This window comes from Clarias gariepinus, chromosome 3, assembly GCF_024256425.1.
Source record: "Clarias gariepinus isolate MV-2021 ecotype Netherlands chromosome 3, CGAR_prim_01v2, whole genome shotgun sequence".
NCBI lineage: Eukaryota > Metazoa > Chordata > Actinopteri > Siluriformes > Clariidae > Clarias > Clarias gariepinus.
The window spans coordinates 6,677,635-6,691,312 of NC_071102.1; the positions used below are offsets into that span (position 1 = coordinate 6,677,635).

The window sequence follows — 13,678 nt, forward strand, 5'->3', positions numbered from 1 at the left end:
ACAGAAGCTGATAATGTTTAATTTGTATTATTTAAGAGAATGTTTAAATTTACACTATATGGACATTACAGTTATTTGGTCAAAACTGTTAATTATTAAATTCAGGTGTTTCAATCAACCCAGTGAAGGACGATCTTAATGCTTCAGCACACCAAGACATCTTGGACAATGCTATGCCTTCAACTTTGTGGCAAAAGTTTGAAGAAGACCCTTTTCTATTCCAGCATGACAATTCCCCAGTGCACAAAGCATGGAATATAAAGACACGGTTTGATTTGATGAGTTTGGTGTAGAAGAACTTGACTTGCCCTAAAACCGAGCCCTGACCTCAACCCCATCGGGCACCCTTGTGACAAACTGGAACAGGGATTGGGTACGAATTCCCACACAAACACAAAATCTTGTGGACAGCCTTCCAAGATGAGTGGAAGCTGTGATAGCTGCAAAAGGGGGACCAACTCCATATTGAAGTCTATGTATTTGGATACGGTGTCATTGCAGGTTTGTCCATATTGTGTATGTGTACATAAATAGTATTAGGAAACCTACTTGTTGAATGTCAGAGCTATATTGATCAGACATTACACATTAGAACTAGCGGAATGCCGGTGTGTATAGATTTCACCCAGGTTTCACGTTAAGTAAATGATTTAGGACGTGCAGTAATTTGCACGAAAGACAAGTCCAATCCACACCTAACTGCCAAGTAATGTAATTTAAAGCATCCTAAAGCAGTTCACCTTTCACAGAAAGAATCCGATCCATCATGACTCTCTGCATGTATAGTGTAACAGGTAACCGTGTGACATTCACGAAGCGAACGGAAAGAGAGAGATAAGGGAAAAAAAGAGTGTGAGAAGAGAAAAAGATAAAGATTTAATGTGCCAAGAGGAGCAGGAGGGTAATGGGAGTGTCTAATGGCAGTAATTATTCATGTTTTTTCATGGACAGAGGGATCAGAGCACGACACACACCAACACGCCTCCACCAGGGCCACATCAATCAGCCTTGTATTGTGAGTCATTCATCAGAGCGCAGGAAAACACTCTCTATGTGTCTCTCTTTCTCAAACACACATACTGTATGCTTATTCCCATCCTTCATCCGACATACACACATGATCCAGAGCGTGTGGATTTAAAAGCCAGTGTTTCCAATTTCAAGCCGGAGAGAGTGAAAAAAGAAAGGCAATCTCTATCCATCACAACAACTGCACTTTCACAAACATAGCCAGGCTTTTAGATTGCAATTGTTCTGAGGCAGACGGGCCATTAACGCCCGGTGTCGCCTTCCTCCAATCAGATAAGAGCTATAGAGCTGTAATAAACAGCTATGTCATAATTAAATACTCGATTGGCTAAACTGTCTCTTTATCATCATACGATAACAGAGCGTGCAGGAAAGACGTGATATATCACTTATAAAGGCACGCTAAAACAAATAGATATGAGTTTGTTGTTTATTTTATATACATATACGTATATATTATATTCAATGCACCTTAACTTACTAATAATACTGTAGATGTGTGAAAATCCTCTCCATGCCTGTTAGCGAAGCTTTGATGTATTCTCCACAAGGATATAAAACACTAGTCATACAGTATATAACTCTTTAAGGCTCTCATTATTACCAGCACCAAAGGAACAAGCGTTTTCCCCCCCCATTTCTAAAACAAGACTTTACGTCTTACATTTTCTAAGAATGAGACTGCCACACGAAATCCCTTAGAGGACGCTGTTGTTCAGCAGGGGTACGACGTCAGTCCCGCGAGGAAGCAGACACAGTAAATATTGACCTTGGTTTTGATTTGTAATAACTGCTGTAATGAGCTGAGCAGTTTGTGGTGGCGTACAGAATAATTTCCCATAATAACAACAACATGGAATATATAAAAAAAAACAGGAAATGCTTATATGTGACTACGGAAAAGGATAAAAAGATACTGGGAAATAAATCAAATGAATCAAGTGTAAAAAAAAACTAGAGGTGTCAATCATAGGTAGACTGTTAAATCGATTCTGTTTGGGTTTTTATAGGCATTGTGTGTGTCTCCAACCACCGGGCCGTGGATCGGTACCGGGCCACACAGAAGGATTGAAACAGATACAGTATATTTGATTTTATTTCTGAGTCTGCAGAAGGTTTTATTTTGAAAAATGATCAGATCGTCTCCCATTCGCTTCTGTCTGCACATCACCACATGCTTCAAGCCTGCTCTCTGTATAATAAATGCAGCCTTATAAGTTTGTTTGAAGTAGCTTCAACTCGGCTTGTTTGTTTTAAATCAAGGCGGAATATCCTGAAATTGCCACAAAAGCATTAAAAATCCTGCTCCGTTTCCAGAAACTTATCTTTGTGAGATAGAGGTCATCTGCAGTGACGGCAATGAAAATGTAATTATGGAGCAGACTGGACATAAGGAATGAACTTCAGATGTCACTGTCCACATTACTCCTGGATGGAAGCGTCTCGTCACAGGGAAACAAGCTCAGTGCTCACACTGATTCTGTGTTATTGTATGTTGAATATATTATGCACTTTATTATGCCTTGTTATGAGCGCGTGAGGGCCGGTCCATAAAAACCTGGCTTATATATAGATGGTCAATGGTGCAAAAAGGTTGGAGACCACTGGAATAAAGGACATGCTTCCTACTGAGATAATCTTCTTCTCCATACTTTAGTTCAGCAGGAGCGGGATTGCACCAACTACTCATAAACTCAAATTAAGAAATGATACTCTTGCAAAATATGAGTATTTTCGGTTGTTTCGGTTGCATATTTATCATTCTTAAATAAAGGAATAATCAATTTTAATAATTTAAAAAGTATAACCTTATTCTGAATAAAAACAACGATCCATCAAGTCAATAAACTGAACTGACCAACATTTACAGTATTTAGCAGGCGCTCCTTGTTCAAAGTGACTTGCCTTTTTTTATCTTATTATACTGTACATCTGAGCAGTTGAGGGATAAGGGCCTTGCTCAACAATGACAACGCGGTGGTGGTGGGACATAAACTGGGATCTTTCAATCAGTCGTCCAATACTTTAACTACCAAGCTACAGTACCTCTGTCAACAAAAGGTCGATTAAATTGCATAATCCATGAAATTGTGCAGCTCTAGTGAATACATAACATATCAATCAGTTGGGATTGATAGTGCCCTTCACTTTATGATGTGAACAGTTGCTGTAATTATGTTTTATAAATAAACATTTACTTTAAAGATAAGGCTGAGAGGAGTCACTGATGCAAGCAAGTGAGCAATGTCCTATTTGGTAAGGCTGAAATAATTCTTTTTTTTACTTGCATGGTTGACGATCTGTTTTATGACTGAGAGACAATGGGACTAAGACGTGAGGACAAAGCTGAGCTGTGACTGAATGAGTTCCTCAGTAGAAATCTTCTGCACACTGCTTTTTCCACTTCATCAATACAGAATCAAATCTGTCTGGATTTGATTTTGGTTTTTTTTAGAAAACCACAGGCCTCTATGGTACTTACACTAGAAAAAATGCATAAAAATTCAAAATTATGCCTCTTAGAAGGTTTCTACTTTAGCAGGAACTTTTGGTGGCCTTCAACATGCTTCTTGCAGAAATCTAGTCGGACATTTGACTACTCTTCTTGACAGAATCGTGAGTGTTCCAATTTCTTTGTCCCCTTGGACAGACTTGAGTTTTATCACGCTCAACTAATTCTGAATACGGTTAAAGCTACAAAAACTTTATCCATTCCATAGCTCGCTCTGAGGTGGGTTCATCGTCCTGTTGAAAAACAAAGTTTTTGTCTAGCTGTTGATTTGAGATTATGCTAAAGAATCTCTTTGTCCATGAGGTCAACTGCAAAATAATTTGGGGGGTCTTTCTACTCCGTGGTCATTTAAACCTCAGTTGAATGTAGACAGTGAGACTGAGGTTCCAGCAGTTTCCAGGTCATGGAAGGCATGTGCCTCGGAGGTTCCTGGGTCGTTCCTGACCATACAAACCAAGTTCCCCTTAATTGAGTGTGTCACTTTAGGTCTTCTTCCAGACCTTGGCAAGATGGACACACCTCCAATAACGTGCCATTTGCAGTTGTTTAGAAAGAGCTCCAAGACCTTTTACCTTTTTACTTTTACTTACAGTACACAAGTAAGTACCCTTGTGTAAATCTACTGTACCATCCTTTTTCTTAGCTCTGCAGCGAGCTTCTTGTACTTTCCCTTTATACTGTGCGCTAGCCAATACAGTAATAGTTGACAAACCCTTTTTGGCAAATTAAAACCTGTCAAGAAGTTGCCACAGAGGAGCATCTGATCCACACACAACCTGGCACAGGTTTTATGATGAAAAGCCACTGGGGTTTGGGCATTGGGTGGGAATTGAACCCACCCAATGTCCTAAGTGGAACTATGTAGTGTATAATTTTAACTCTTTATGTATAATGTGCTCATGCAGAAAACAAGAAAACTAATTTCATATATTAATTGTTATAGTCTTAGTTCAAATGGTCCAGTGTATCAACATTACTTACTCTTGCATTGTAATGCAGCATGATTTGCGGCATTCTGCCATCACCTGCCCCGGATGCATCATGATACACACATGACAATACAAGAACTTCTTTTTTGTACATAGTATACAAGTTATTTAGTTAGTTGATTCATGAAACCAACCACAAACCATCATGGTGAAAAGCATGGGAGCCTGATGTGTTACTGTTGTACTGGCTCTGCACTGGATGTGGGTTATAGTAAGTCCAAGTAATGTCCAAGTTCTAACACAAAGAGTCATGAAGAGTCAAGAGCCTTTGCTTTCGATCGATAAACATCCGATCCATATAATGAATTCAGCAACAGTACCAACATCAATCCCAAAATCCCTACAGCCCCGGTACAAAATCCAAAAATCTTCTTCCAAGAAGAGCGGAGCTTATTATAACAGCATAAGGGAATTGCATCTTAAATGGGATGTTCAACAGACAAATATGAGTATGATGGACAGTTGTCGCCATTCTGAAGGCTATTTAGCGAAGTTATATGGGTATATTACCTGTTTTAGATTGGAATAAAACATGGTGGATACAACTGTCTGCTCTAAACTGTTTGTGTATTCAGCTCTGATATTCAGGGGGAAACATTGAGGTGCTTTAGGGATTACAATTTCATGGCCTGCGTTTCCAAACGCAAAGCAAATATTCACAGTGAATTTTGATGCGGTTGCCTGTGCAAAGTCTGGAGAGAGAGAGACAGAGAGAGAGAGAGAGAGAGAGAGAGAGAAAGAGAGAAAGAAAGAGAAAAAGAGAGAGAGAAATCTAAAATAGAAATGTCTCTGTTGGCTTGTGGAAACAGAGTGGGCTGTACGCCCAACACTCCCACACGAGCAACATGGCTCACAGCAACAAAATGACAAACTGGAAATGGAGTTAAGGTAAAAAGCCGCGAGGCAGGTGATGGATGAATGAGTGAGATCACGTGCAACAGTGTGTTTATTTTTACTTATTGTATACCAGTAAATAAAAAGACAGACGGCGTCCATCATCATGCATCTGCTGTAATTTGCCAGTGGCTTTTTCTTCCTCCAGATATCCTTCTGTTCCTGTATGACGCATCATCAGAAGATTAAAGCTGTCCTCGCCGTGTCTGATCTGACACTGAGTACCTGTTGCTTTGAGCATTTGCATGTGGCCTGTACATACTGTAGGACGAGATGGAGTGATCGAACCCACCGTGCCTATGAACCAGCAGAGGACGTAGCCTCTTTGTGTCTGCACAGCTTGGTCATTTTGATGATTATTTTTTCACTTTAAAACACCTTCCACACCTGGTTAAAAACTGCAGAGCTACTGTAAAGTAGGTGTGTTAGAGACACATCTATTTTTGTAATTGCAGTAGTTGCTCATGCTCAGTCTAATCCCTTTTTAGACTAGATTATGACCCAATTACACACATCATATGTACTCAGTTGAAATGGTAACCACCGGCACAGCTCCAGGCCTATACATTCAGTACCGTCTGGTTGATTTCAGCTGACACGTAAGTTAGTTATGACGTTTAATAGTAGTGTTAATGCGGAAAATGTCATAAAAATATGTCCACCCTCTGACTGTTGACTCTGCACTGCAAAGGTTGGACAAAGAAGATTTTTGTTCCAGTTAAGAAATTTCCGATTTCCTTTTCACCCTCATGTTTTCTTAACCCGATTGGCGCTGGGCGGGATTATATTTGGTACCACCAAAATTATTCACTCTTTCCAATGATGCCACCGCCGTCCGTCACTGTGATGCAGAACGAGCAGCAGTGCGGACAAAACACGCAGTCTTCTTGTGTCTTAAGGGAAGCATGTCACCTGTTATTGTGCATAATAAAGTCTCACAACGATATATCGGCTAAGTAAACCCGATCTCGCCAAGCTTCACCAATAAAACACACAACTCAAACTTGTCAATGAATGAGAAAACAGAAAAGCTAATTATTCTTTATCTATTTCATTAAACCTTTCTATCGACCAGTGAAAAAGACGGCGTTAATAAAAACAGATTTTAATAAAGTTTATCATCTTGGATGTTGTCTAAATATTTAATTATGCTGTACTGCATAAGTTATTTTTCATTATAAATGCTTTTTCCATTTCTGGATACTCTGTCTCATTGCAACTTTACAGTTTGACCCCGCTAAGTCCACAAGTAGACAGTGTCTCCCTATAAAGTGTCTCTGCTGACTAAGCATGACTCATTGCCATTAAGTCGACATGTTCTTTAGTGTGCTCAGTTTTGTGCCAAGAAGTGAGATTCACTCGATACAGCTCCTGTAACGTCCACCTTGTCTACTGTATTTTCTCACCGGTGGACCAAAAGTCATAGACTCCAGCTTTACTCTTTATAAAACATAATGCTGCGCTAAGAGAATTTAATTAGTTTGAAGTCCTGTTATTAATCCTAAGTTATTAGTTATATCCGTTTTATTAATGCACTTCATAGGGACATTAATAGTCCCCACTACGCTGAGCTTTAGCATTAGGGGATCACCGGGTCCCTTTCTAAATGCATGTAGTACAAATAATCTTACTGCAGCTGATTATTAAAACTGCAGAACTATATAAACATATTTGTTACCATGATTTAATCTTTTGCAGGTCTTGTCATGTGTTCTAAAAATGCAGTTTAATGACTGGTGCCACATTGACCACCGGTATACTGGTGCAGATATTTACACGGTGGTTTATTCTTACCACTGACAGGATAGTTTGTACAGCGATGTTATGTACGAGTGCTAGGTTAACTTGGCATCTTTTTAAACACCGAAATGCGCAGTTGAGAATAAACCGTCAACCAAAAATATCCATTCTTCCTCTGGTTAGAAGTCAACCAAGTTTAAAACAAATTCATGCATGAAAAACACCTACAAAGTGCACAAAAAATCTGTTGTATTAAAGTAAAGTAACTAGTAACTATACACGGGGTTTAAACCCTTAACAACCCTCCCAAGTAATATCTGGCCAATAGTGGCCTCATGGTTGTCCTTTTTTATTGATTAACAGTGGTTGACTGATGGATACGCTACACTCGGGAATTGTACACACTCTTAGAGAAAAGGTACCTTTTTTCGCTGCTGTGTTTTTATCTTTATGTACACCAGAACCATTGATATAGTACATAATAACTTTAAATATTTAAAGTTTACAGATGTATACTATGTGGCATAGTGGCGTAGTGAAAGCATTGCTGCCTTGCACCTCCAGGGTCGACGATTTGATTTCTGCGTGCATGATCCTTTGGATACACCGGTTTCCTCCAATACTCCAAAGACATGCTGACTGGCGTTCCCAAATTGCCTGTAGTGTGTGTGCCCTGCAATGGATTGGCACCCTCTTCAGGGTATACCCTGCCTCGTGCCCTACTGTAAGTCTCCTGGGATAGGCTCTAGGCCCCCTGTGACCCTGTATACAGAAAAAAATGGTATAGACAATATGCATACTAATGAGACAAAAACAAAACCCTATGATGGTACAGTATGATTTTTTCCAAGAGTGCATATGAGCAGTAGTGGTGATTAATTACGACTTTGCCTTAATAATTGAAAGGTTATGAGTTTTAATCCAGTACCACTAATCTCCCCGTTAAATCTGAATTATAGTTGCTTTTAACTACATGTACCCGCACTCATGATGGCTGCCTTGCATATCCTGCATTCGTTTAGTGCATAGCTTGTGCAGATCATTAGTAATTAACTTGATGCACCCATAAGATGCAATTAGGTAAGATCTATTTTTACCCTTGCACAGTATCAAAAAACACATCAAAACAGTTGATATGTTCTATCTTAAAAACCGACATAGAGACTAAGCTCCTTGAGTGTCACCATGTTTCTTTTCTTTGTGTAAAACCGTCTAACTCTCTGGGAAACCATCTGTTACCTAGATATTCGGGTTAATTGTTACGTGTTTGACTGATACTGGTACTTAGTAACCTAGTGACCAGTGTGAGGATCTAACCAATGACAGAAACTTTATAGCATTTTTGTAAGTCGCTCTGGATAAGAACATCTGCCAAATGCCTAAATGTAAATATGATTGAATACTCCACTGTGCCCCCTACTGGAATCCTCCAGTAACACGCACAATGCGAACAAATACGCACAATGTGAACAAATACGCTCACTGCGTTGCTGGACGACTCCAGGAAAGCATGGTTACAAGCACGTATATTTCTGTCCTTAGGTCTTAATTAGTCCACTGGAACTGTATGTCACTCTGGATAGAACTTTCTGCCACATTAAATAATGTAAGTGTAAATTTTATCTGAAGGAAGTACAATAAACACAACTGATTCATCATCAATATTCTTTCCCCCTTTCCACTTCCAGAACCTTAAAACCTCTTGTAATCAGCAGCTTTCAAGCGTCCTACGCTTTCAGAAGACGTTTCAAAGGTGACCGAGCATTTTCTTGCGGGGCTCCATTTGGAGGAAAAGCTTACTATTGTTTATAAAGACATGCAGTAGAACAGACAAATTCAAATCAGTTCCTGAAGAAAAGACATTTGAGTGCTTGAATGGTCTCCATCACTCAAGGATCTGTTAGTTTTGTCTTGTTATTGATGGTGCCTAATTTTTTTTTCTTTCCTTTTTTCTTTGCCTGTCTCATGATTTCTATACTCACACAGTTTTTGATTTCAAATAACTAACAGTGTTGTTTTTATTTTACTTTATTTTACTGATCTTATACGGATTTGACTTTAATCCCCAGCACTTTGGTCTTTGGTTGACATGCTGTTTTTAAATGTGCTACAGAATTAACTAAAGCTGTGTGACTTGATTTAACGATCAGGCTATGTATGTATACCAAAGCAAAAACTCTGCTGACCTTGCACTCTTCCTCAATTATGAGTTTAATTTCTGGTCTATTCAGACGCTTTTGGCAATAACTGTGTGTCTAATACAGAAACGTAAATAAAAATATATATGATAAAGAGTATCAGTTATGTGTGTTATATGAAATCAGGAACCGGTTGACCTTGTGCTCTTGTCCTCACCTGTAGCAATGAAACAGCCAGACATTTTTCACAGATTTTGCTCACTGAAACCTGCACAAGTTTGCAGAAATGCCCACTCATGGAGGTCCGAATCTACTAATCAGAAGAGTATGAATTTAAAATTCTAGTTCCCTTTTCTTAAGTCCTTGAGTCAGGCAGGCATAAGTTCAGCTTGATTGTAAATCACTTTAAAGTGATTTTTTTACTGCCTGAATAAATGAATAAATGTTAACATAAAATGTGAAAATGCCAGTAATCTGATGAAGAGGTGTTCCCGCAGTACGACAATTTAGTGAGCCATATGTTCATGCACATCTGATTTTCTTGCATTTTTACTTGATGGTCTTGATAATTAGTTCTCCTGGCTGAAGGACTTTTTGGCTCTTATTTTTGGCAAGTTTATGGCTCTAATTTTTTAGTCCTTTTACCTGACCAGTTTCAGAGGAATGTTTCTTTGTTTGTTAAGCCACACAGTGCCCTATGAATCATTCAAGCATTAAAAATCTAAGGCATGAACCAGTGAGAAAACCGGTGCAGCTGAATGCTGAGTGATTGGAACAGACAAGGGGGAAAATGAGGTTGCTGCTGAGATTATTACATCACTGACCGACTTTTAAATTGTATCTTTAGGCCGCTTTGCAGCCTGTTCCAGTAAAACCCATTTCTTTAATTTAATCTACATAATTTATGAAATGAGGGGTGACTCAAGGTGCATATATACTGCCAGGCTGAGGGGGGAAAAAAAAAGTTGCACGCTCGAAAATTCCATTTAGTCACATTTAGCTCTGTTTACGGCACACAACGTGGTGGCCAGGAAAAAGACTCCTCATGCTCACAGAAACACTCTTTCACAACCTGAGCGCAGAAAAAAAAAAACTCCATAGATGTGATAACCTGGTCATTCTTTACAGCCAGATCGTCCGCTGACTTCATTTTATTGCCATATTACGTTGCTGAGGCTGGACCTGACCAACTGAAGCAACCCTAAATCATAACCCTCCCTCCAGAGGCTTGTACAGATAAGGGTCAGCGTGAATTCATCAGACTACCTGACATTTTTTCCATTGCTTTAACGTCCAATTTTTACGCTTTCTAGGAGCATTTTTCCGGTGAGTCTCACTAACAAGTGGTTTTCTTATGGCCACACAGCTGTTTAGTCTCAATCCTGTGAGGTCTCATCCCACTAATGAGACATACAAATGGTTTTACAGTTAATTTTTGCTTGTATGTTTGTTTTAACCATGCAACTTCCTCAAGTGTTTAAGTAACTCCCAAACACCTTTAGTTCATCACGTTTCTTCTATAAGGTTGACGGTTTAGGACTATCCTTCCAGATGTTGAATGGTTCATCATTTCAAATCTCCTTAGTTCTTGTCTTTGTTGGTGCAGCCTTGACTCTTCTGAAATGGTGCTTTTCATTTATTTATTTATTTTATTTTTATTTTTTGGCCAGTACAGTATATGCATGCATGTACAGTGTGTATACAGTATACTGTGCACCAGATGGATTGCTGTGTGCCCTCCACAGGTTTTGCGCACACGCATTCACTAAAATAATCACACACACACACACACACACACAACTTTCCAGACGCATGAAAGTATCCAAATGAGCGCAGCAACCTTCTAGGGAGCATAAAACGGTGACGCAAGGACAAACTTAACACAACTTTTACCTGGTGAGGATCCAACACGCCATTTTCATTTATTTATTTTTTTTTACTCACAGATTTTGGCGACGCTGGCGAGCAGGAGCCAGGTGGCTATGATGTACGGTGTCTGTACGTAGCTCCATTCCCACTGCACGATCCTGTACCCTCCGCCGTGGTGGTGCTGAGACGCGTCGTGGTGCTGGACCGGAGTCGGCGGGGTCGGCTGCTCTGCTGATCGGGCCAAAGCGAGCCCGGGACGCGCGGACTCGGACTCGGACTCGTCCTCAGCACCGGAGCGGGTCGCAGCCGGAGTCAGAGCCGCTCCGTCAGCGTCAGCACCAGCAGCAGCAGCACTGAGACCGAGCAACACCACCACCAGGGCCAGGCAGAGCATCTTCTCTCTCTCTCTCTCTCTCTCTCTACGCGTCCGCTCTCAGCGCTCGGTCGTCTCCATCGCGCTGTGTGCCGGAGAGTACAACCTCCGCACCTCGGTGACCGCCGGTAACTCGCCAAGGTAGAGCCTGCGCATGCGCACTCGAGGCCACTAAAACCGACCAGTGCGCGTGCCGAACCTTGCACGGACGCTACAGTGTAACGTACTATTCTATTCTCACATCCTACCGAGTACGGAAGTGTAGTAAAGACCCAACACAGCACCGTAGTAGTCCATTAGTCAACATATTTACTTCATAGATTTGATATACAGAGCGTAATAATTTCTCTGGGTAATAAAATTTCTAATCTAATCATAAAAAAAAATACTAATAATAAATCGCTGGACATTTTCAGGAAGCATTTTCAGTGTCAGTAAAAATGAAAATAAATAAATAAATAAAATACAGCCTGTGCTTAATTACTTATTTTTCCGTTGAAGAGAAGAGTTATGTGGTTAAATCGCGACCCCTGGTGGACAGACATGGAAATGTCAGCCAGTCATTGTACAGAAGAGTGAGGTAAATTTAAACACTCTGTAGGCGAACCCCCTGCTTTCAAACACCTGTACACTATTTTTGTCTAAATTTTTTTTTTTTTTTTTTTTTGCTTTCTGTTGTCCCACTCAGCCAAGAGTCACACTCTTAATTAAAATGTCTCTCACACATACTCGTTCGCACACTATGGGCAATCTGGGATTGCCAATTAGCCTGCATGTCTTTGGACTGTGGGAGGAAACTGGAGTACCCAAAAAAAACCCATCAAACACGGGGAGAACATGCAAACTCCATGCACACAGACCCCGCAGATAAGACTGGAACCAAACCCGTACCCTAAAGGTGCAAGTCAACAGTTCTAATCACTACGCCGTCGTGTCAACATTTTAAAGGAGTAAAACAAGAGACTGTACATTTATTTAATAACCGACCCCCCCCCCCCCCCCCCCCCCCCCCCCCCCACAAAAGGGGGGGGGGGGGATACAGTAGAGTAGCAGAGTGTATGTAAGAGAGTGTAAAAGTAATAATTTAGAAGCCACATTCAATATTTGCTCGACTAGCCCAACTGTTGCCCAATCCAAAAAAACGCCATGGCCTAGATTTTCTACATAAAAAAAAAATAAAAACATAAATAAGAATTCAGGCTTGTTCATGTAAATAAGTGGTGCACTCCGGCAAACAACTAGGTACTCTTAAATGAAAGCGTCTCTCCTTTTTTTCTTATATTGTAGAAGCGAGCAGTGCTGCTAGTCTTGTAATCTCTTTCTTAACATCCTAGCTGCTTGTCAGAGTATATTCTTTCATCTTAAGTAAAGACTTTATCCTGGTTGGGATTTTTTATTTTATTTTACTGTTGTTCTGGGAGGCACTGTGGCTTTGCACCTCCATGATTGAGGGTGCGATTTCTGCCTCAGGTCTGTGCCTATAGAGTTTGCATATTGTCCCTGTACAGATTAGGCAAATTGTCCTTTCCAAATTGCCCGTAGAATGTGTGAATGTGTGTGTGCAGACTGTGCATATGTGTGTTCTGGGTTGAAGTGACACCCTGTCTAGGGTATAGCCCACGTCATGCCCAAAGTCTCCTGGGTAGTTCTATTGTTTTACTTCAATCTCATTTTTCGTCACCTATAATGGGAGGCAACTGTCTTATTGTGCTGCACTTCGACCTACGACTGTGAACGAACGTTTGCATCTTTTTTTAATTAAAATAATTTGAGATTTGTTTGAAATTTTCTTAGACAATATTTACTCATCGAGTAACTAATAGGAACACCTGGACTCCTGATGGTTTATGCAATCATGTAGCTGCAGCAGCACAGTGAATAAAATCATGTATATACAGGTGGAGTTTCAGGTAACAGTCAAAGACAGGAAAATATCACCTAGTCTTCTTCATATATTCATACATAATGCTTCGGTTTTGGTGAACCAGCTCCCTATGTAGCCTCAGATAACGCTCTTAGCTGTCTAACCCTGTGTGGACCACTTTTAAACTGCCTCAAGGTTTGATATTTGTAAAGAAATGGGCAATCTTTAACTTTGCTTAATCGTCTCTCACTCGATGCTTTTTGTACAATC

At 40.2% G+C, this 13,678-nt stretch overlaps 1 protein-coding gene across 1 annotated transcript in view; it reads right to left on the bottom strand.

Annotated features, from left to right (window-relative positions):
- slc9a5 (solute carrier family 9 member A5) overlaps positions 1–11,569 on the bottom strand; it is a 46,711-nt gene extending 35,142 nt beyond the window's left edge. The window contains exon 1 of the mRNA XM_053493371.1: positions 11,247–11,569. Coding sequence (XP_053349346.1) covers positions 11,247–11,565 — 319 coding nt within the window. The 5' untranslated portion in view covers positions 11,566–11,569. The remainder of the gene's footprint in view (positions 1–11,246) is intronic.
- Between the last annotated feature and the right edge of the window lie 2,109 nt (positions 11,570–13,678).